At 40.3% G+C, this 24,696-nt stretch overlaps 1 protein-coding gene across 1 annotated transcript in view; it reads right to left on the bottom strand.

The window, feature by feature from the left end:
* Positions 1 to 23,402, bottom strand: part of LOC126481603 (inhibitory POU protein-like) — a 456,090-nt gene extending 432,688 nt beyond the window's left edge. Inside the window, exon 1 of the mRNA XM_050105471.1 lies at positions 23,213 to 23,402. Coding sequence (XP_049961428.1) covers positions 23,213 to 23,374 — 162 coding nt within the window. The 5' untranslated portion in view covers positions 23,375 to 23,402. The remainder of the gene's footprint in view (positions 1 to 23,212) is intronic.
* Between the last annotated feature and the right edge of the window lie 1,294 nt (positions 23,403 to 24,696).

The raw sequence follows: 24,696 nt of genomic DNA, 5'->3' as shown, positions 1-24,696 counted from the left end.
GGTCGCCTCGTTTTTTTTCGTGGGGATGTGGAAGGGCCTCCTCTGTCTCCAGATCTTTCTCCGTGCGATCCTTCTCTATGGGGCTACCTGAAATCTAGGACTTTTGAAGCTCTTTCAGAAGCCATTACTCAAGAAATTCCCCTTGCTATGCTTGAAAGGTGTACGGACACTTCTTCCACTCACCTGCAACAATGCCTGAACAAAATCAGCCACCACTTGGATGACGTCATTTTTCGTACCTGAATTGCAATGCATTCTTGTTTGTGCTTTGCGTTTATTAAATGACATTCTATTTGTAACCTTTGAGAAGTATAAAAATGGAAATTTATTAACAATAAATGTGTTACAACCTATTGGCAATTGTGACACCTCACTGGCGGACCCAGTACATTCCAAAACGACTAAGACGCTGTATAGTGCATGGTGTACGATCCCAGTTGCAGATTCCATGTCTAACCGCTTCCAGGGGCAACAAAGTTTGAATTTTCAGTATTTCATATAATTATCGACCAAATTTAAAAACTTAAAATTCCGCCATACTCTATTCATTAGAACGTATAAACCTGCTTCAAATGTCTAACAGAATAAGACAAGCCAAATATTACGCACATGTGTTGATGCAGTCTAACTCATGGATTGAAAATTACCCAGACTATCAATGTAAAAACGTCGACTCAACTACCGATTTACAGTTAAAAATCAGTAGAAAGTCGAATTATCTCTAAGAACGACCATCACAAAACGTAAATACAAGCAGTTAAAACAATAAAATAACGTGGCTACTTCCCTTGTTGTTGTGGCTCCTTAAGCTGTATATCCGCATCACCGTCGACTGATAAAATATATTAAAATGTAATGGCACATGTGTCATTGGGTAATGGCAGGGTTCAATAACAACTCTATCGGTGCACAGCCCATATATCTCCCTGGAAGCCCAAACTCACAGACAAGCACAGAAGTAACACGATTGAGCTCTTCATGTATGTAAACATAAAATCAAAGAGACAGCGAAGAATAATTACATTTCAAAAAGAGCTACATAGTTCCTGAAAAAGCTATTTTGGTCACCTGGAGGATGTTCACTGAAGGTATTATGATTCCCCACACTATGTATTGTGGTTCTAAGCGACCTAGGACATCAAGTTTCTTGCCTTTATCTTGTACATTCGAATTTGCGAGATCTTCATCAATTCCCAACATAGCATGGCAAGTTTCAAGAATGTGCGTGGCTATGGCTAACTTCTCGAAACTGATAAGTCGGAAAGCGTCCCTACGCTCTTTGTACCTTAAATTAAAGGCCTATATAGTTAGCATTGCAAATGTTGCAATGAGTTTTGCAGAAATCATTTCCCCCATATTTGTAGACTTCTTATTATACATTGCGCCATTTGCTTAAGTCCTAGAGAACTGTTGATCTTAAATACGGCATCGACTTCAAAAGACTTCAAAATGTTAGCCACTTTCTAAGGAAGATTAGGGAAGTTTGGAATTATGATATGGATTTATGACTGTCTTAGTACGGTACTCCTCGTGGCATTCTCCATTAATTTCGTACCCTGTTTCTTGCATATTAATTTATTAACCCAGTTTTCAAGAGAACCTTTAGCTCTCGCCAGCTGTGTTTGATGTTCAGCTCAGTTACTCTGTCTTGCTTATTCGTCGGAACCCTAAGTGCTCTATCTATTAGACATCGAAAGGCAGAAAGTTTGGCTATTCGTGTGAGAAGAGTTATGGATAAAATCAAAGAGTCCAGACTATATTTGTCTAGTATTTGAGAACGAAAGCACTGAACGATTTCCAACAAACTTCACGCATAATCTCAAATATTTTCGGAACTTTTCTCTCAGTGACACCTCTCACAAAACCATGAAACGGACATGACGTTTTAATTAACTACTTCTTTACTACTAACTCTATTCGCCATATATTTAGTTGACGGTATTACTGAATGTACCGGGAAAAATATATCACTGTACGACCCATAGTTAAGGAGATGTGACGTCATAAACACTGAGATGCATGAGAAACTACCTGTTTTATACATGAAAGTTCCATTCTTGAAATTATTTGGGGCGATTTCTGTTCCTGAATTCTTCTCATTCAAGCATTACTACGTGAAATTTAGCCTGTATAAGCACGAATAATAGTGATAAATTACATAACAGGGTGTACAAGTTTAGCTTCCGACAGTTACTTCTCGATGAACTTTGTGAACTGTCAAATTGCAATGTTTTGCTAGTTATTGGTTTCTGCCAGCGCTACAATCGCCGTAATGTTTATTAGCAATTACGATTTGCGTGTTTCAGTAAGGGTGTGCGTTCCGCAGACTATTAAATATCAAGACATACGAGAACTATAAGAAGTTTTAGCCAAGGAAATTTCGTTTTGAACTTCTGTTACTCGGAAGTTTACTAGGACAGGATCTGTTTGCTTGAAAATGTTCGAGAAAAATCAAATTTGGTAGGCATGTTATCATTCCGAAGCCCTTTCCCTTCAGTCTTGGCATTGTCAAAAGAATTTTTCTTCAAGCGTTTGGAACACAATAGAGTAAACCACTACAGGCTTGGTTCAGAGCCTATATATTCATAGCTGCCAGCGCCCTTACTTCTTAGTGAGTCTATATGAATAGAAACCATCTTTCTGACCCAGTACATAAAGAAATATTACGGACTGTAATGTTCAATTGGTATCAAATGCATCAGTTTCAACCAGAGCGATTTTGTATACATTAATAATATAACCAATGAAGTTTTGAAGAAACACTCTTACATTGACACGTGAAAGTGTTGAAGTTCCCTTGACAAAACGGCATAAGCAGAACGCGACATGACTGGCTTGCCAATGCTTACAGGATACTAACTGTGGGGACGTTGAAGCCAAGAAAGTGACATCGTATGCAGCCTGCCAGTATCTATGCAAGCTGTTCTCAGTGCAGACGCTCTGGCTGAGGAAGCCGTGTACACAGGTCAAGTGAAATAGGACACAGTGCCATGCGACTATCTCCTTCGCATCATAACGACTAGGATGAGGCTATACCAGAATGAAACCCTACACCACTCTTATGAAATTAAAGTGAGACACCATGCGCTAATAACACCTAATCTTTCATCACGTTCTAGGTAACAAAACTGCAAATACAGCAGAAACTTTGTAGTGACAATGACACGCCTTTAATTCAGTTGCAGGAGATATCTATCTTCCATGGTACTGTGATTTATATATTGCAATCTTCCTTTGATTGTACAGTTCCTCTCTTCTAATACTCAATTTTGTGTCAGTTTAACACTTCCTGCATGTGTATGAGCGGGCGGGTGGGTGCGTGGGTGGTTGGGTGAGTGGGTGACCTCCAAGTATTCCGATCATTATTGAGGGATATGACAGGAACCGTCACTGAAGCATTAAAACTTTTAAAAACTTTCTTACGTTATCATTCGCTAGACTGATTCCATATTAGTCTAGTACGATACGTGTTCTATCGACTTCTATTAGCATGAAGAGTAAGACACAAAGAATAACCAGTATTCTAGTAGCGACAGCGACCTCACCGCTCTCGTCCGCGCTGGTAGTTACCACTACACAGCAGCTTGTTAACCTTTGTGATGTTCCTGCTAATACATATCGATAAACAAATATCGCACTGTACTAATTTCAGACCGCCTTGTCGAATGAGAATGTAAAATTCCGATTTGAAAATCACTTTTCTCTGTTGAATTGCAGAGAAAGCAAATAACAGTGTACATTAAATGTGATTTGTCTCGGAAACTTTTCGGAATACGGCATATGCTCATTTGAAATATTTTGCTTTAAAAAAACGTTCCTGTCATATCCCTGTATATTGACCGTTCCTCCTGGGACGCCCTTGGGTAAAGGTAAAAGAGGTAATGTTCCACGGTTCTGGTGCTAGCGAATTGGGCCCGACTGACTGCCGTGTCAACCTCTGCCTCTGTCATTGAATGCAGTATGGAGATGCATGTGGTCAGCACAGTGCGCTCCCTGTCGTTGTCGGTTTTCTTGACCTTGGGGGCGCTACCAATCGGTTGAGTACCTCCACAGCCAGTTTCACGACGCCGAATACACCCCGTACCAGCAGTCCAACAAAACAAAGAAAAAAATCCCTGGCAGTACCGGGAATAGAACCCGGGTCTCCTGCACAGCAGTCATCGGCGCTGACTATTTGTATTATTTTTTTGTCTGGTTCTTTGTCGGTTTCTCGTCTGTAGTTCTGTGTGGGTGACAGATTGCATCTTTCAAATTTAATGGATGAGAGGTCCACTCACATTTTTTTAAAGAGAACTGTGGATGCGGTAAGGACCACTCATCTACGTAGGAGGATAGTGTTAGGTAAGTGAAGCAACAATCTGTTCCATATGTGGCTGACCGATCAACAGGGCTAAAATAAGTAAAATAACTATGACTACTGCCCACTATGAGAATGAATTGCGAATAATGACATTATGAGCATGTAACTTGGGGAGGAAGGAAGAGATGAGTGGGGAATACGTATATACTAGCGATGATACTGGCCGCAAACGAGGCATCCACTAACATACGCGATTTTGACAAGGTGCACCCTGCTGCGTTCCACTCCTGGGAACGATCATTTTGGAAACGGTGAAGCCAGTCAGCAGCTCGATTGTCGCTGTCGTGAGAGTCTACGGAAAGTCGTTGATGGATGGTGAAACGACGGGTAGGCGACACGGTCTTGGACGTCCACGCCTCATCACAGAAAATTGAGGTCGGAGTCTTGGCCATTCTATAAATCAGGATACGGTGCAGATCCGACGACGGAATTACAGTACTGGTGCGGCCACAGCTGTTTCGGAGCACAGTGCTCGTCGCACGTTGGTGAACATGCAGCTCCTCAGAAGGCGACTCCTAAGTGATCCCATATTGACACAATGACATCGTCAATTACGAATGCATTGTGTACGGAATCACCGAGACTGGAAGTTGATCAACAGAGACGGACCGCCAGGCCGGACTACTCAAGTGTCTTCTTACACCAAGTCGATGGTCGTGAAAGGATCCGCCATCAACAAGGTGAAGGGCTGCTAGAAACACATACCACGCAGCTCTGGACTACATTAATATTATTGCGAACCGCTAGTATCCCTACATATTTGACGTTTTCCCCCGGCAGCCATGGCTTTTTCAAACAGAATAACGGCCCATTTCACAAGGCCAGAATCATGCCACGCTGGTTTGAGGGACATGAGTGTGAACTCGCGTTGATGTCTTGGCCACCATAGTCGCCTACTCTGAAACCGATGGAACACATCTGGGGCGGTATCGGCGCCAACTCCGTTCCTAAAAACTTAAAAGACCAGTAATTTATGGCAATTGTGGTACCTGTGCGTAGACATCTGATGCTGCATACCTCAAGAATGTCACTGAGAACTTGTCTTATTAATGCCACGCAGAATCGCTGCAGTATTGCGTTTCAAAGATGAACCAATACGGTACTTTTCCTTTGGCTCAAGTGCGTAGGTTGTAGGGGTCAGTATGAAAAGTATTAGAAGGTAAGAGAATAGTTGTTATAATGCACAGTATTGCATGTCGCAAGGAGTTGTTCTTCCTTTGGAAAACAATACAGCAACTATTTTGCGTGACATACATTCGACAAGTCCTTGCTAGGTTTCTTGACGTATACGCTATTAAATGTCTACGCACAGGTAACACAATTCCCGTACAACAGCAGAGATGCGAAGACGATCGTACTTCAATCTCCATCGATGGCGAGGTCATTAGAATTCCTTGACAACTGGCTACCGTATAAGATTGTATACATGATGGCAAACTAGCCTGCGGAAAACAGATTAGTTACTGACTTATTCGTGAAGCTTAGAGAGTAAAGAAAGTTTTTTTATATCGAACTATAGTAATTTAAAGTAGGAAATACATACTTTTCCCGAATTATTCTGTCACTCAGCCACTACAGTTTAGAAAAAGAAACCAACCATTGTCACTCATGACGTTAGGGTTAAGAGCAGAACCATTTTCCAGACAGATTTAATTGGCTAATTTTTTTCTGTCTTTCACGTTATCTCTTTTACTTTTGTGAAGTTAAACAAAATGACTTGTCAGCCAATTTAATCGAGCCGTTCTTGTGTAACGTATCTCATAGAACGGTGTCTTGTGAGGCAGGGAGATGATTCAGAACTTGGTTGGGTTACATCCGTGCCATGTTTTTATGCGGTTTTGTACTTTTTGGCACACCCATTTAAACAAACATTCGTTGATTGTGCATATCTCGCAACACACAAAGCGTTCGACCACGCAAAGCACTGGGAAAAATGTATGGAATTCGCAAACAGATGGTGCTGCCGGTTACACATCGCATTTTAGATAAAACTGACATTATGTTGTCATAAAGGACTTATACTCGCAGTAAATGTTAACCATACGAATTTTAAGGCTTTCGAATGGCTAACATGAGCACACCGGAAATTTTGAAATAATATCACGAAAAGAAATGTAAGTTTACGGTCGACAACATCACTTCTGCTGTAGACTTGAGTAAAATTCAACCTTGTTTGAAACCCGAAAATACACTGAACCAGCTGTGAAGAAAATGCTGACTTTGAGATACTGCTCCTGTTTTCGTGTTAAAAACAAATAAACTGACGGGTTCAGAAATGTTTCCAACTTCAACGTCCGTCTTATATGAGTAGCAACTGATTTTAGGGTGTTCGAACTGAAGTCTCATTCTGACCTTGAACGACGTCTTACCAATCGGTGTCAGTCTGAGATAATGACACTTTACAAAATTTGTGACGTAACGCAATAAGAAATCGCTGAGGAAGTGGTAAAGGAGAAGGAATGAAAGTAATTACTGGCCTGATTATCATCAGAAGGACAATATTGACGAAACATAGCGCAGGTCCGGGTGACCTATCAAAACAAATGAGATGAATAACGATTTGTTCTGACACGTCGTTAGAACTCTGATTTTGCCTGGTATAAATGAGACATAGCATCAAGGACTGGATATTCTGTTACTGGCAGAATACACAAAACGAAGACTCAGCAAGATGAAGATCTACGTGCTACAGAAAAAAAAAACAGATTTTTGAGTAACGTCTGAGGATGTTACTAATGGTACTCGTATGCGGCATTATGAGCTCCACTGATAAAAGGAAACATTTAATCTCTACGGATGATATCACAATGAAACCAATTTGTCATGGAGAGGGCTCTAGTAGTTTCAGCATATATGATAAAAATACAAATTCATCATACGAAAAAAGGAACCAAAGTATGGATTTTTTGAGTGTCAATATATATATACCACATATTACTTTTTTATAGTTTTATTAGAATCTTTTAAGCAAGTGATACCATTTTTTCTTCGCTCAATCAGAGGGATAGAACGCTGGCGCAAGTAACGATACAGTATCACAAAAATCATTGGCGCCAGTGGTTAGTGAGCAACACATTCCAGATTCACTCAATAGCATTTGACAATACGGCATAGTTTCAGATTACGGAGATTAGGTGTATTGTTTTTTTTTTCTTTTGTTTCAATTTGTGAAGATTATTTCTACACCTCTTTTCGTCTCCTAATTTCCATTTATCGAAGAAGATAATTGCAGGTGCCATTTCCGGAAGATCATTATCGAAAACTTGGAAATCGTTTCACAAATGATACCGCAGTTCTGATTCTGGAGTCGAACGTACCAGCTCTTCCTATAAACTATTCAGTATTTCAAAGGTTATGGCGCTCTACTATATCAAGAGAAAAAGTTAAACAACTAATTAATACAGACTTCATTATCAGTGCGAAGTTTAGAATGCAGAAAAAAGGTGCTTTAAGTAACATATTCTAAGTATAAGCTAACATAATACCGTTATTTTTTCAATAGCTTATATGGGTACGTAGTTAACACTTTCGCAATAGCAAGATTTCTAACACGATAAAAATTCTTGCAGTTTATGTGATAATACACATCCAGGAATTACTCCAGAGTCTAATAGAAGACGTAATATTTCTACACTGATCAGTTGTACCTGTGTATAAATCAGGGATATAGTAAGATAACAGCAGAAAAAGACATTTAAGAACCAAGTTCACGCTGTACATTTGAGCGATTGCGAGCGATAATTTTATCGACTGTGTGCAACCGCTATTTTCCACTGTAATAAGCGGGGAGGGCAACATTTGATCGATAATGAAGGTAGGTAAAAAGATTGTATCCAATCTTTTGATCTTATTTTATACGTCACCCACCCACTCGTATCAGGAATATCGTCAGCTTGAAACGGAAACTTGCTACCCTTAAGTCACAGTACATCCCTGTGTTGTCATTGTTCGGTAGCTTCGCGTACATCAATACGCAGTTTCACCCCTCACCTCTAGGCCCTACTGCACATACACACGATCTCGGCTTGCCTGAGACAAATTTTGAGTACATGCAAGCACTAATCTGAGAGAACCAATACTGAAATTCTTGAGGAGACCAATTTTACATTATCTCTAATAAAATGAATTAATATGGACTACGCAACAAAAGGAGGATTACAATTTTTGATCATTCAGAGTCTTTGTGTTTGCAAACTAATTTACATAATCGAGCTAGACTTTCCCATTCTTTGGTATTACTTCTAAGATAAAAAATCTTTGCAAGTTTTCAAGGTTAGCTGTACTCAGTGAGAGCAGCTATAGCTTATTCATTTGTGCGGACGTCGTCTTTCATATTGCGAGTAGTAATGCGCGATTATGCTTTTAGTTTATATTCAAACTGAAGCATTCTCAGCGCCATCTGCGGCACCAGGACACAACTAATTTTAGTAGCTAAAATTTAAAATGTTAGCTTTTGTATTCTTTAACATCATTTTATTATATCATTGACGAAAGGCATTTCATTGTCTTTGGTCGACAGCTGCCCTTCCTCCGTTGGTAATGGCACAGTTACGACGGAACGTAATGATACCGCCAGTAGTTTCAGTATGCTCGCAAGCAATTCCAGAAAACGAATAGTTTCAGTATGCTGGCAAGCAGTTCCAGGAAACGAATAGTTTCAGTATGCTCGCAAGCAGTTGCAGAAAACGAAATTTGGTTTGTTTCTCGGGTCTAAAGCGAAGGTCATTTGGCTTGTAGGCAGCATTCAAGGCTGCTGTAGCTTTTGCTTCTAAAAATTTCTTTCAATATTGCAGAGCTATTTGACTAGTGACACATGATTGACAGCAAATGGAAATAACGTTACTATTCCCATCATTCGGGTCGCGTCGCGTTTGTTTACTATTTCTAACGTAGCCTTACCTTTAGTTCCAAGCATAATTAGACACTGCTATGCCTATTAACCATTCTTTCACATGCTAGGACCATGTAAACTTTGTTTTCAAGGCTACAAATATTTCTCCTTACGAGTATTTCACAATCCTCAACTTTCGAAAGGTCAAGTATTTGTGATCATTTCTCAGTTTTCGGCAGTAAAGCATTTTCAGTATTTGAGTTTTCTACACTCAAACGTTGTTCAGTTACACTTTTTCTCTGGGTATTTAATAAAAGGAAAAAAAATGGAGGACGTACAACACATTCCATTTTCATGCAGCGTGAGATCAAATTACACACAGTTTTTTTTTTTCATTTTACCAAGAAAATACACAACGTCAGTGTTTCACGTTCCTATTAAACAGTTTTCTATGAAACAGACAGACGCTAAAACAGTGCCCGAAAGGCAAAAACATTGCAGGGTAAATACATTAATATAAATTAATAGAACATTCTTTAATTTTGAACACTTGCAAAAAATATTTATTCTGACGTTAATTTCTTTACATCGTCTCACGAGGAGATAAATTAGTTCTTACAATCAGGTGGAGTGCAGCTGCATGTTCTACGTAAAATAGTAACGGAGTTCAGAGTTATTTTTCCGTAAACAGGACAAAGTTATCACCAAAAATTGTTTGAAGGTAAGCAGTTTGGAGGTGGGGCTACACGTCTTTTTTTGCGATTACTCTTCAGAAATTCCAATTGACGGCGGTGTTGGAACAGCAGTTTTTAACATATTTCGGAGCGTTCCGATGTGGCAGCAAATACGCAATGCGTTCGGCCACTGGTACGCAGATGTTTGAATGTGGGCGCATCCCGACGGATTGGCAGTTTTATAATTCACCGCAGGTCATTATGAATTTTGAATCGGCTGTAATACGCGATTTTTAGAGCAATCACGCATCGCTTCACGCACTGGTGAGCAGCAGTCGGCTCGCCGATCCCGGCACGTTCACTGAACAGTCCGACACAGTGCGATCATTTCGCACGTTAATGACTCCAAGAAAAACTCTTATACCTCTTTACCCCCGGGGAAAATGCTAAATTCGTCAAGCATACCGCAGCGGTCTTTCAACGCAGTTCACCGTTTCCAGTGATCAAAATTATAACTGAGTCGTATATTAAGCGAATATGAGTTCCTTCATAACCGTTGTCAGTTATGTTAATGATTCTCATCAACATTTTAACGAGAAACAACTATGGCTGTAATATATTTTTAAAACACCAACAGAAGATTCACAAGTGTTTGCAAGACGCTTATGTAATTATGGTATTACTTATATAGAGGATCGATCCTCTATGCTACCTGTGTAGTAGATACCAACACGTAAGCGATACGACGGGTATCCTATCTTCCGTCATTTAACCCCAACAGCGTCCATCTAACAGTCATTTTCCGGTGGAGAGCGTATAATGACATAGGTGTCTCCACTAACTGACGTTTGGATTTAGAATAGAGTCAGCATATTTGAATAATATTTGGTGGCACGAAATCGTGATTGCGAATCCTTTATATTACGACGTATTACCTGTTGACGTCTGTCTTGGGATATTCTTCTAACGTTCAGTTGGCGATTTTCTGACCTTTCCTTTCTATTAAGTAAAGTAAAGAAAAGAAAAGCGATTTCTGTCACGGTTACATTAGTGTAAATATATCCAAATTAATTTAATATTAAAAAAATTCTATAACAACGATAGCAATATTTAAATTAAGAAGTAACATAAAACCTTCACTCAAGTTGAAAAACTTACAGATGTGATAGGGGAAAGAAGACTATGTTCCATGTGCAGATACAAAAAAATGAGCTCTAGCAGGCTGACAGGAAATAGTGAACAACTCTTTGGAAAATCTAAAGGCAAACCAAAGTGTTTTAGGAAACTGAATGAAAACCTAGAATAAATTTGCATAGCAAGAAGTTGAGGAAGGTACAAGGTATGGGAACAAAATTATGAGGTGGGGCGGATTCCAAGACAAAACAATTCCAAAAAAGACAGGGAAAAATTGGCTGGTGGAAGAGAAAAAAGAAAACAATGATCAACTAAGGAACTGTAAAAGAAATCGTAAAGGTAATTCAATGGCTTAATCATGCTCCGTAGCTGGCTTCTAACAAAAGCACGAAAAATTCTAGCTTCTATATGCCTGTAGGAAATATTCAAAGCTTTTTCGTTGAAAACTCAAATTATACACTATGTTTCTCAAAGATGAGGCAGCATTTCGTTTGTATCCAAAGTATTAGTGCAAGTAGAAAGTTCACCGAAAAATTTGGTTCGAATTAAAACGAAGAAGAAAGTGAAGAGATATTACTACCTGAATAGCAGTTCGCAGATAAAATAAATTATTTTAGTTTCCTCATTAGTTTTAGGACATGGATACTTGAGAAAATATTAAGAAATTCGCAGTTATCCATAGAAGTCAAAATTGTTTCTAATCATAAAACTGCCAATTTTAAATTCGTTCGAATTTTTATATGTTTCCTTCACAATGCAGTTAATACCTTGAAAATTACAGAATCTAGTGAAATTTCGCTTTTTTCAAAAAGCCTCCGATAAATTTTTTATCTTATTTTCTCCGTTGTATTCTAACAGACAAGCAATGGCAATTTTAGCCGCAGTAGAAAAATGCGAAGTAAAGTTAATTTTAGGGTCAAACAAATATGAGAGCGTTTTAACTGTTCATAGGATACTGGAATAACGTGAATATTCCACAGCTGTCACCTTTACGCCTATTTAAAGAGCTATATATGTACAGTATTGCATGCCGCGACGGTGTACTGTGCCTTTTAGTTACCACAAAGCGAGTATGTCGTAAATCAAACTTCAGCGTTTATCTACATCAGCTATAACCACGATATACGAGCAATCATCATTCGAAATTGTAATCGTAACATATTTAAATATTGTGGAAGAGATTACGAATGTCTTACACAGAAAGGAACATCTCTGTACTTAATTTAATTAAAATCACATTTCTTCGAGGGACGTACATTTTTTTTTTTTTACATTGTTTCTATATAAGTCTACGAAAGTCAGAATAAGCGGAAAGATTCGATTTTGCATCAGTATCTGTAGTGCTTATTTAAACCAATTTAAATCATGGACGAAGAACTAGTTCTTGTATGTTTCTGCAGAATTACGCCATAATCGTTTGCAACATAGTCTACTGCACAGTGATCAGTCAAACGCAATGATGCAACTAAAGGAATGGGGCGGCATAGCTCATAGTATGTACGAAGGAGTATTGAAAAGTAATGGCCCTGAATTTTTTATGTCAAAACTCTTAAGGCTTTTTAAAGAAAACGAACGTTATAAACATTCTACGTCTTTATTTTTAAAGTCCACATATTTATTTTTCAACTTAGTCAACCTGGCGACGAACACATTTCTCCTAACGTGATGCCGTTTTTTGATACCGTCGCTGTACCTTATTTGACTTTTTTTGGTAGAATCACAAACTCACCTCTGCTTGGACCACTTCATTACTATCAAAGTGAAGTCCTCGAAGGTGTTATTTAAGATTAGAAAACACATGAATATCTGGTGGGGTCAAGTCGGGACTGCATGAGATGTCGCAGTGCTTGTATGTGATTTGGCATTATCATGCTGAAAGACCGGATGCTCCATGTGTGCACGAACTCTTTGAATTCGAAATTCGATTACAGCACGCTGTTTCTCAAACACAGACGTAGTTACGTTACAGTCTTCCATGTTACACGCTACAATTCGGTCCCTCTAGCGGCAGAGGGCTTCAAATATGAAGACTTGAAGAATAATTATGTAAAATGTTAGTAACGTTAGTTTTATTTAAAAAGTTTTAAGGGTTTTCACATAAAATATTCGGAGGCATTACTTTCCAGTGTGCCCTCGTATCATCACAAGCGTGTGTAAACTACGTTACTGTGCTGATAGGGTTTGCATCCAGGGTACAATATAGATAAATCGGAATTAATTTGTATTTACAATAGACACTGCAAGATTTTCTTCAGTACCGACAGGAATAACTGACAAAGTGATTCAAGATGGATGACTAAATGCGTTGTTATTGAACTTGCGCTTCTAAATAAAAATGGACTATACTTCATACCATTTTCTTACATTGTTGCAGCTGCTTGCAGCAAATTCATCTGACAGCCATATTTTATTGTTAAATAACCAACAAAACTAATTAATAACGTACGCTTGAATCGCTTGACCTTCCTGGAACAAGTGTGACCAGAGATTAGATCACATTTACTTCAATGTTACTTTTAGAAGCAACTTAGAGTATTAAATTTTAACCTCAGATGTTTGCCTGGCAGAAAACAAGACAACAACAACAATATGGCAATTGCAGCAGTATTTTCATCAATAGAAATTGTGCTTCAGTAGATTCAGCTGTAGCCTCAACACTGAGCACAAGGCGTTGATAATACAGTATTGATTAGCGCCCCAATTTCCCTGTTTATATTCGACATGTGTGTACAACGCGAGAAAAGCAAAAATCAATCTTTTGTCGTGGGACTGCTTCCAGAGGTGCATTATCTGTCACGTCACTACTTATCAGTCATTGGTGTACGTTTTCACACTTACATACGAGTCGCCGAAAGGTAGTCTATGGAGACTGACTTCCCCCACGTTTCCTAACTTTTTTTAAAAAAAAAAAAAAAAGAAAAAGACGCGTCAGTGTTTCATACGAATCATTGGCAACTTTTTGGAATGCAGAAGTGCAAGGGGCGTATATAAACTTAAAATTACACTAACGACACTAGTGTAACAGAATACAACTGTGGTACTCATTTAAGAATAGTAGTTCGAACTTTTAGATGCATCTGTTTGTTAGAATTGAACGACTGGCAACAATAATTAGTGGACAACCGTATCCGTAAGCATTGCTTATACTATCTGCAAATCGAGTGTTGGGAGGTACAATAGATGTTTGGGAAGTTGCACTATGCATGATTATGTTTCAGAAAGTTCTAATTATTAATCTGTCCAAATGTTTTGGACATGAATTTGGAGCACCCTTACAGACAGATGTAATCCATGTGAGTGACTTATTATAATCCAATCAGTTTCATTAATAAATTCAATGGTAATGTTATATCCACTCATCAAAACATGATAAAGCCTGTAAGTAACTACAGTGATCAAACAAGAATCTACACGCCATTGCTGAGCCATATTTCCCACAAAGCATCTACACAACGGTTTAATGTAAGGTAAGGGATAAACCAAGCCTGCTGCATTACAAAAACAAGGAACAGCATCACGTATGAAGTTTCTTCAAAAGAAGAATTTCCACTGTTATGAAAAGAGCTACCTTTCGGAACAAGACTGCACATAGCTGTATCCCATGCTATTAAATCCGATGGATCGTCTACAACGGTTAGTTTCTTTCCGGTACACTTGAGGATATTTTGAGAACATGTACGAAAACGTCTTTTGAGTAAGCCATATAATTCTTAATAATATTCATTTAAACACAGGAAATGCATCCGTTGCTTTAGCATGAAGGTAAAAATGAACAGACCGTTTCCGTAGCTGTGTTTCCAGCGTGTACGGCAGCCGAACTGAGAACGATGCTCCAGTCTAGCTGCCTCTCATTTGTGTGAAGTCTGGGATGTAGGTCAGCTGAGAAGCAACTGCAAGCCGAAACAGTGGTTGCACTTTCGAAACCGACATTAAGAGTCTGGGGTTTGGTGTGTTAACAACACTCCTCTTCCGCCATCCAGCGATATCCCAGCCAGAGAGTGAAACAGGAATCAGCCGGTACTGCTGTTTCTCCGGAATCTGATTGACGGGAGTCTATCAACCTATTTAATTCTTTCTGGTCCGTATTACTGTTATTAGCGTTTTAGATGAGATAAGTTAGTTATTAGCTACTTGACTGAGAAGTAGCAGCTCCGTTCTCGAAAACTGACATACGGCCGGGGCAGCGGTGTGTTGACCACATGCCCCTCCATATCCGCATCCGGTGATGCCTATGGGCTGAGGATGACAGGGCGGTAGGTCGGTACCGTTGGGCCTTCCTGGCCTGTTCGGGAGGAAGACAAGTTCGTTATTCACATGGTTTGGAATGTGCTGAATTTCTGACTTGAACGGGTTTATCACTAGATAAGCTCTTATTTATTAGACAAATACGTATGTTTATATTTTTGTTTTACTCTATCCTGATCATAATACAGTATTCACGACTACTTATTAAACAACTGAAATGTTATGTATCTGGAATCACAATGTAATGGTGGGGAAAAACGTGGCTAATGAGTATTTCATGCAGACACACAAGTAGCTTATGCTAGAAGTGGAGGGACCAGCGAATCCACGTTCGTGAGCGTAATTCGAATTGTTGAGAATGTGAGTGAATCAAATTATGACGTATTTAAAATGGCTCTTCTTGAGATATCATATATTCGATTCAAACATTATATTTTTAATTATCGATTTCTACACGTCACTTGAATAGACGAGAAAGGTGGTATGCCGTATGTGAACAAACGGACGGTCCTACGATAAGCAACAATTGGAGCAGGATCTGCCATGAATTTATACACGACAGGAGAGCCCCGCCATTTGAAATCTCTATAAAATCGTGACAGCAAAGCGTATAAGCAGCTGTCGAAGTTAGGAATTAATGTAATTTCTGGAACGACGAAAACATGTTCACTTTTCTCAAATAATGTAATTAACTACTCACGATTGGTTACAACACATGTAATCTCCAGGTTATATGAAGTTGTGTTTTACAACCACATAGGAGTGTAGTACAGCCCAACATATTACCATGAAAGATACATACACTACATCCAGGTAAATATTAATTATATGATACATGCCAGTAGCATCGTTAGGTGTAGCTTCACAACACCAACTGAGTATTTTCGTGAATTATTTCAAGTAACTGGAGTTGCTTTGTTGTTATATAAAATTGGATGGATATAAGTCCGTCTGTGTCACGTGAAAATCATTTACAAAACAATTAACTTAGTTGTTGATAAAATGAATGGAATAAGTCGTAACAGATTCAAAACATTGATGTTCCTGTATAACATAGTGTAATAGATCTGCTCAAAAAATAGTTGAACCTCTTTTTACGCGTCGACGCAGGTCCAACCAACGTGCCGTTGGCAGCAGTATATCAACAACGGTCATCGGAGTAGCCATATTGTTTCACGTTGTTCACGTTTCCTTCACTTTTCGAGGTATTGGTCATCAGGTGGAAGTGGAGCAGTGTTCGCGGGGCTTCATGCAAAGTCGGATTTATGGGGGTAATGGTGTCAGGAGAAATTCTGGATAAAATATGCGGAACGTATTTACTGAAACGCTTGATAATTGTGCATGAACTATGCAGTGTTCTGTATTGGTCCTTTAGTTTCAAAGTGGTTGCCTATCAGCTGTAGGTGAAACTCGACCAGAAACGGCACTGACATCGACCTGATTGGGGGCTCACAATATTAAGGATCCAACAATTTCCAGGCGTTTTGTAGCCTTCAGAAAACGTACAGAAGAGGAGAGATTCGCAATTTTTTCGCGTCACAAGATTGTAATGAAAAAATTCAACATCTCTAAAGTTTATTAAAAGTTTTATGAACGAAAGGCTTAAGGAACGCTGAGCGAATATGTGTAAAGATCTCCCCGAAGACACTGATTGAGATACACTCAAAGAAAGGACCACTGTTGGAGAAGTATGATGGATTTACTGCCACGACATGAGAAAAATTGTAGTTGTCACAGAGGTTTGGCGAAGGATCTGCAAACTAAAAGAAAAAGCTCGGTAGTCACGACCCAACGCCACTTCAACAATTCTAACAGTTCTTAATAAACGACATTACTAACAGTGGGGACATTTGCTACAATTAGATCTGTCGATGACCAGTAACATATAAAGGGTCCCAGACGGATTCTGTTTCCCTTCAGTATTTAAAGGCGGTCGTGGTATTCTCAAACGTCATGTTTACATATATTTAATTATGGGATGTAATTTGAAGGAAACAAGGACTAAAGACGTATAAGTCGAATCAAGACATATTTACAAGGAGTTTGATTATTTTTCGAACAGGACTCGTATGTCACTCAAAATCGATTTCATTCCTGATCTCTGCATCAGCAGTGGGCAGATGACGATGGCGGTGATATTGAAGCTTGAGGTTTTTCCCAGGTTTGAAGCGGCAAGAGAACCGACAAGCCAGCCCGGGTGACCGAGCGGTTCTAGGCGCTACAGTCTAGACCCGCGCGACCGCTACGGTCGCAGGTTCGAATACTGCCTCGGGCATGGATGTGTGTGATGTCCTTAGGTTAGTTGGGTTTAAGTAGTTCTAAGTTCTAGGGGTCTGACGACCTTAGAAGTTAAGTCCCATAGTGCTCAGACCCATTTGAGCCAAAACCGACAATGTTTTATTTTCATTCAATTGTACACTTGTTTTGAATATCCTGGATGCATTTTGTTACCTCCCCTCCTTGATCTTAAAATATCTACGACTGGCAAATATTTACTATCGCAAGTACTTATGCTCAAAAAAAAAAAAAAAAAAAAAAAAAAAAAAAAAAAAAAAAAAAATGAACCCAGTGAAACCTCGTTTATCTAGTCATCATTAATCCGCATTTCCGGTACATCACGAATTAGTTTTTTTTATGATAAAGTAACTGTGCAATATTAGACACTCCGGACGTAAAAGCGACAACAGTGTACGAACAGAAAAATTAAATTTAAATTCAGACAACTAGCTCACAGACATTTTGATAAGTGTCAGTTAACAAGTTGGCACTGCATTGTAGAGTACTGTAATCCCCCTTCAGTTGCGAGCATAAAATTACAAGAAAGATAAAAAGGATTGTAGTGTCTCTGGACAATAGTTAGATGCGTTGCATAGGATGGATAACGGGAGATTGTTAAAAACATCGCCGCTTAATTTGGTGTTCAAGTATATTCAAAAATTCCATGATGTTCAGACATAGGAGGTAATAACGTAAACGACCGGCTGCGAAGCGACAGTAGCGTTGACTAACGTGCGATTTCTGATAACGCCATTATGGCCGTTTGCTTGTCTGCATACGATGACGGTTATGGTACTGGATTATAGGACGTTATTGGCGCACAATTTGAAGACATTGTGACACATACAGAAGCAAAAACGCAGCTGGACAACATATTGGCTTGTTTCGAAAGCCAGTCGGAAGCAGCTTCGGCTGAATATACAATGGTAACCTTTGGTTTAGATAGCTATATAGAACACAAACTCTGGCGGCAGAAAAATTTAGTCCGAACTATTACTGATGAAGCGCGACGTAATTGTGCCTGCACATAAAGCAACATGATAATTGGTTCAAATGTAACTTGCTTATTACTCAGTGTATAAAACTCACTTTTTCCCAGTATCTGATCAACATTTACGTGTAAATAATGCACAATGAAAAAAATACGATGCGTCTGCCTACAGCTTTTAACCCATATCATTCTAGTTTCTTATGATTTTCCGTATTGTCTGGATTTTCGCCTATCCGAATGACCTATGGTGCCATCTACTGCGAATAAATGTCCAAAGGCCGAAAATGTACATTAGTGCGAAAACAGTATAAAAATTGATAGCTGCAGGTATCACGGAGTCATTAAAGAAAGATGACGTAGATGATGGTTAATAGTGTAGCCAAGGCCAGCTTACAGAAAATCAGGACTTAGGTATTAGTCACTTACAAAGCTTGGTGCTACAAGGACCCGAAAGTCAAGATATACGAAAATATCATTAGGTAAATATTTCGCTGTTATCTATTACGAACAAAGTTGGCATACTGGTACAACTGCACGCAAAAATACTGTTTTCTTCTAACGATACAACAAGTTTACTGGTACAGTCACACAGTCAGGCAAACAACGATTGGTAAAAGTAAACTTGTTGTTTCATTAGATATCAGTAACAGTCATGGTAAAGCCTAACTTCAAATGTTCGAATTTACTGTTATGTTCATCACAAGTAGCAACTACGAGTTATTATTTTAAAAAATGCGACATTTCAGTATAAGTCAACAAACAACAAATTATTTAAACATTATTAACCATCATTTAACATGCATAATCAGTAGTTAGACTATGAAAGCACGAGAGTTTTCTCGCCGTTTTTCGTCAGTTTGATTAAATACACGCACATTAGAAATACGATTATCTGTAGGAAAGGGCCATGCACGCACGTGCTTCAGGTAAACCGGTTTCACGAGGACTGTAGCCATGAAGTCAGACAGGTATCTTTGCACCACCGGCATCATGTAATTACATGGTTTTGGGAGCCAGCGGTATGGTGGTAGAAATACAAAAGTGAAAGCGACGCGGCTGAGTGTTTTCGAAACGTACAGTTCGGGCGTCCGTTGAGGCGTCTCTTTACTTCAAGGCCGCTCACGACCTCCATCTTTCTTGTTTACCACTATTGACGTGTTTAGAAATCCATTTCAGAACTTTGATGAACGAGACGAGTGTTGAAGTGAATATGCGTTGTGTTTCTAATTGTTAGTAGTGCCCAAAAGTAGACACATTTGGCATCCAGCGTAAGATTACTACTACTCTAGGTGATTTTCTCCGTTAGATAGTGTTCGCGGCTTCCATAGTCGTCGATTACTGCTGCACCTAAGGCGATTATAATCGTGGCGGATGAAGTCGCGGGAAAATTAAAAGTGGGTTTTCGACTTGTGGCAAAAATCTGTGGCTCTAGCAGTTGTCTTAAAAACAGCGTACGAGAGGTCAACTCACATTGCAATCTTAAATATTTAGCCGTAGGAGCATTATTCGTTGTGTTTGAAAGTATTGGCATCAAAAAACTATGGTGATAGCTCATGTCACGGCCAGCAAGTTTTGTTATATACAAGACGTTCGATGACGCTTCCTGCCGATTGTAAGAGCCCTTTGGTATTCGCTGGCCCTCCGACGAGATTTCATTGAACTAGCAAGGTCTGCTAAGCAGGTGTGCTGCAAACTACTTAGTCCAGAAAACTGATTGATTCTCAACAAGAAAACGTTAAGAATGAGTGTCTCGTAGAGGAGAACAAAGTTTTAGAAGAGGATCACGAAATTTAGTTTTGCTGGGGATGTTCCCCTTCATTCGAAGGAAATGAATAGATTGTAGGCTACACACAAGGCATACGCACGCCACAGATTGTTTGCGCCCTGGCGCTTGTCACGGGCATAACAAATACAAAAGAACGCCTAGTGTCTGCGAGAAGCATCAGCCGACACTTTGTCTCTAGCAGAAGTTCTTCCCCAAGCGCGATAATCACCCCTGAGTGTTTGATGCAAAGACTTTAATACATACTGTAGTTGTTTGTCGTTGCAGAAGACGTAACTGCCTACGATAATGGGTAAAGGATTCATTCACTTACTATGAATCGTCTAAGTGAAGTAGGGCCTGTGTGTTGTTACGCAAGAATCTTAGGGATTATCCTGAGAATTTTTTTTATTAATGTCGTATGTGTGTAAACGTCTTTCGAGTTACCGTTATCAAATATCACAACTACATTACAAAAGAAAGGAACAAAGTTGCGTGGTGGTGTTGGTAAAGAAGAAAAAATTCTTCCGTACCTCCATCCTTAACACACGATCATTATGACGCGGAGATTTGGTAGTTTAAAGACAGAGATTATTTCTCCGCCACATTTAGTATTAGATCAGTGTCCAAATGATCCATGAGACGTTTACTACTCGGACAGAGCCACACAGAGTGTAAAGTAAACTTCGTGCCTGCTGCACTGTAGAAACACCTCAGCCTGTCAGGGATGCCAACGACAATTGCCGCGAAAATAAATAAGCTACAGCGACAGTCGCGGTTGGAAAGTTGGTGAAGTGGTAGTTTCAGCGCAGTGTGGCACCTTCCGACTCGATCAGATTGTTCGATTTCTGGCTCGACAAACTTCATCGGAGAACATCGTCTAATGTGGTATTAGTCTAAGGCTTATGCGAAAGGAAACCTGACACTCGCCCCGGCTGTAGAACATTTTTCCACACAAGCGGCTTATACTTTGGCGCAACCCCTCTACCCTCATACGTCAATTTGCTCATGCCATAATAACCGTACCTTTTCGCGACCTGGATGTGGGTTCGGTTAAGCCTATTGCTGACAGCACAATTTGCAGTGGCACGCCTGTCACTGAAATGGCACCAAGCAAGAATATCTGCACCAAGCTGTGAGCCACACTATTATATTATTTATTCTTTTATAAACTCTAAGTTGTATATACATGATGAAACGCAATTAATAGGAAAGGTTAATTCCTCATAAAAAATAAGAGCACAGAAGCAAAAAAGTTTCAGTAAATACGGGTGTGCAATCTATGTGTTTACGAGATCGTTGCGAACATGTGGTTACGAGCCTTTAGTATCATCTGTGGTCCCACTAGGTATAAAGGTATTTCAAATGTAAACTTCTCTATTAAACCCGGTCTAATTAAGCTCATATTTCACCCATGGATCATGCTAGTATGCTACTGATATTGGAACACGCACAACGGGGCATCAGCGTACTGATGGTGTAAGACGGCATCTAAAGCGCCGATATGGTCCAAAATGGATAGGTCGAGCACAGCCTGTAGCTTGATCTCCAAGATCACCTGACCCCAATCGTCTGGATTCTTCTGTTTGGGGTCGTCTCTGTACTGAGGCGTACAGATCTTTATAAAACGCATGACACACAAATGCTGACTTTATTTGTATATTATTCTGACCGGTTTCGGTCATAAACCATGTTCACGGTCGTCGAAAAATTAATCTGCAGCCAACATTTCATATCAAAACTAAAAATATCGTTCATTTCGAACATTAGAGTATATCTGTATGAAGAGCAACTAAATTAAGATAACCAACACAAGATACGATCTCTCGTGTTGGTTCTCTTCATTTAGTTGCTCTTCATACAGATATACTGTAATGTTCAAAATGAACGATACATTTAGTTTCGATATATAATGTTGGCTGCAGATTAATTTTTCGACGACCATGAATAGCATTTATGACCGAAACCGATTGCAATAAAATACAAATAAAGTCAACATTTGTGTGTCATGCAGTATATAAAGTATTTACAAGCCGATAACAGTCTTAACAGGATGCACTGAGATCTCTCATTGATACTGTTCACCTGGAGCAGCGAATTCTACAGGACTGTCTAGATTTACTTAATGATGTAGGGGTGTTTCAAAGAAGTCACAACTCACTGCGTGACCAATGTGATGACGAAATGTTGAAGACCTCCGTCAAGAGGTACCAGTGTACATGTAGAGTGAGGAAGTAGAATTTTATTTCTTGTAAAGGTATCCTTCGGTGAAACTTGAACCCCATTTCATGGAGGTTACTCGCAAAGATTTACGTGTCAATTTTAATTAAATTTTACCAGGACAGTATTTGATACTAAAGTCGGTGGCAGATCGTAACCACAAACAATCGCAATTATCTCATAAACGGCCCGTTTGCGGATCAGTGTTTATTGGAAAGATTTTGCTAATATTATCGCACGCTTCCACCAGTGTCAATTTTCGCTACTAATTCTGATGCATCGCCTGTGGCTGCCCTAAGCGGGTCCGGCTTCGATTCCCGGCCAGGTTGGAGATTTACTCCGCTCGGGGATTGGATGTTGTGTTGTCCTCATCATCAGCGACATCCAAGTCGCCAGGTGTGGCGTCAACTGAAAAGATTTGCAGTTTGGCGACCGAACTTTCCCAAGTGGGGACTGCCGGCTGCCAATGCCATACGGTCACTTCCTTTTTATGATGCATCCAAATACACAAACTTGGCACATGGGCGCCTCTGGTGCCCTTCTCAGTATGGTGCCCCAAAGCGGCCGCTTGCGTCGCTTTGGACTTGAAACGACCCCCGAGGACACCCCTAAACGTCGGGGCACATTACGAAAATCGGGTTACACTGACGGTTATATGGGCAGCGGGTACCGACACGGAGTGCTGGTGCGAGGCGCGACAGCGCACGGCGGGACTTACCGAGGGGTTGGGCATGCAGCGGCGCATGGGGTCCGGCGAGCGGTAGGTGGGCGAGTAGCGGCCGCCGGGGAAGCAGGAGCTGGGCGCGCTGATGGGCGGCGGGTGCAGCGCGCCGGCCGCCGCCGCCGGCTTGCCGTTCATCATCTTGTCGGGGCTGTACATGGCTGGCCACTGCTGCCGCTACTGCTGCTGCAGCATGCCGCTCGGCACTGCCCGCCGGCCGGCGCGGGCTGCCGGCCGCGGGCCGCCGCCGCGCCGCGCTCTGCGCATGCGCCGCCGCCATGGCGGGCGGCCGCCCCCGCCCCCGCTGCCCGCCCCCGCGCGCGCGCTGGCCCCGCCCCGCACATGGCACGCCACGCGCTCCGTCCCACCACGCGCCCGCCTCCGACCGTGTTTACGCTCTTATCACCGGACGCGACTTAAAAGACGAGATGCCGTTTGATAAAAAAGTAACCCGCGTCGGAATCTAGGACGGAGCCCGCTCCCAGCAGACGCAATCACGCTGGCTGCTTGCGGTTTATATTAGCATTTATTCGGACGATTTCCTGTACCGCTCGCACACCGTCACAAGGAAACCACTCCTCAGAGCACATCCCAAAACCACCCCTTCCTTCAGAGCAATTCTTACACAGTAACTACAAAAAAAAGCATTCTCTTCTTTTGTAACAGTAACCGCAGAAAAGAGAATAATTTAGCGCGCATTGCTTATTCACTATTCTCGAAATCAAAACTAGTACTGATGTTTACCAACTCTCCTATTACCTCCATCATTACAACTTATCATCCTAATCTTCCCTCGCAGTATTTTTTCGATCTTCTACCTCATTTCAAATCCCGCGAGGTATGCAACGTCTCCGCGGACATCACATATAATTTATACGCGATTCAAAGGAGAACGAGTCTTTCGAAAATGTTCAGCAATCCCAGTATTTTTCTTTCCTCCGTTCCTCCTCAAATACCTGGAGGAATAAAGGTTTTCTGTAGTAACCGCAGTTAGTCACCTTTTTTGATGGAAAATTCTGTAATGATTTCTACATTTTAGAATTGTGGTAGTCAATCTTGTTTCCTCAAGAGCCAGTACTGACATTCTAGGGTGGCACCTCGGGCCGCATTTGTACTGTTAATTGGTAGCCTACATAAATTAAAACATGGTCCAGGTAGACTCTGTTCTTTTTAATTCTCTATGCGATTGGCCAGGTTCAATCTTTGTCCATTTTCAAGTATGTATCTTAAACTTTCAGATTTGTTTTACATTATAATATACCGCTGGTACGCGTGAACAGAAATACACCTTACTTCTGAGCGTATGTGGCAGAAAAACAATACAATATTGTATGTGGTTATGTAAAAATAAAATTATTCTATTGTTTTTGTACCACACACCCACAGAAGTAAGATATATTCGTGTCCGCATGTACCAGTGAAATATTATAACGTAAAATGAAGCTGGAAGCTCAAGATACGTGCTTGAAAATCACCAGTGA

This window comes from Schistocerca serialis, chromosome 5 (assembly GCF_023864345.2).
Source record: "Schistocerca serialis cubense isolate TAMUIC-IGC-003099 chromosome 5, iqSchSeri2.2, whole genome shotgun sequence".
In the NCBI taxonomy this organism is placed as follows: Eukaryota; Metazoa; Arthropoda; class Insecta; order Orthoptera; family Acrididae; genus Schistocerca; species Schistocerca serialis.
The sequence above is the reverse complement of the archived record's forward strand: the minus strand, read 5'-3'. Positions and strand labels throughout refer to the sequence as shown.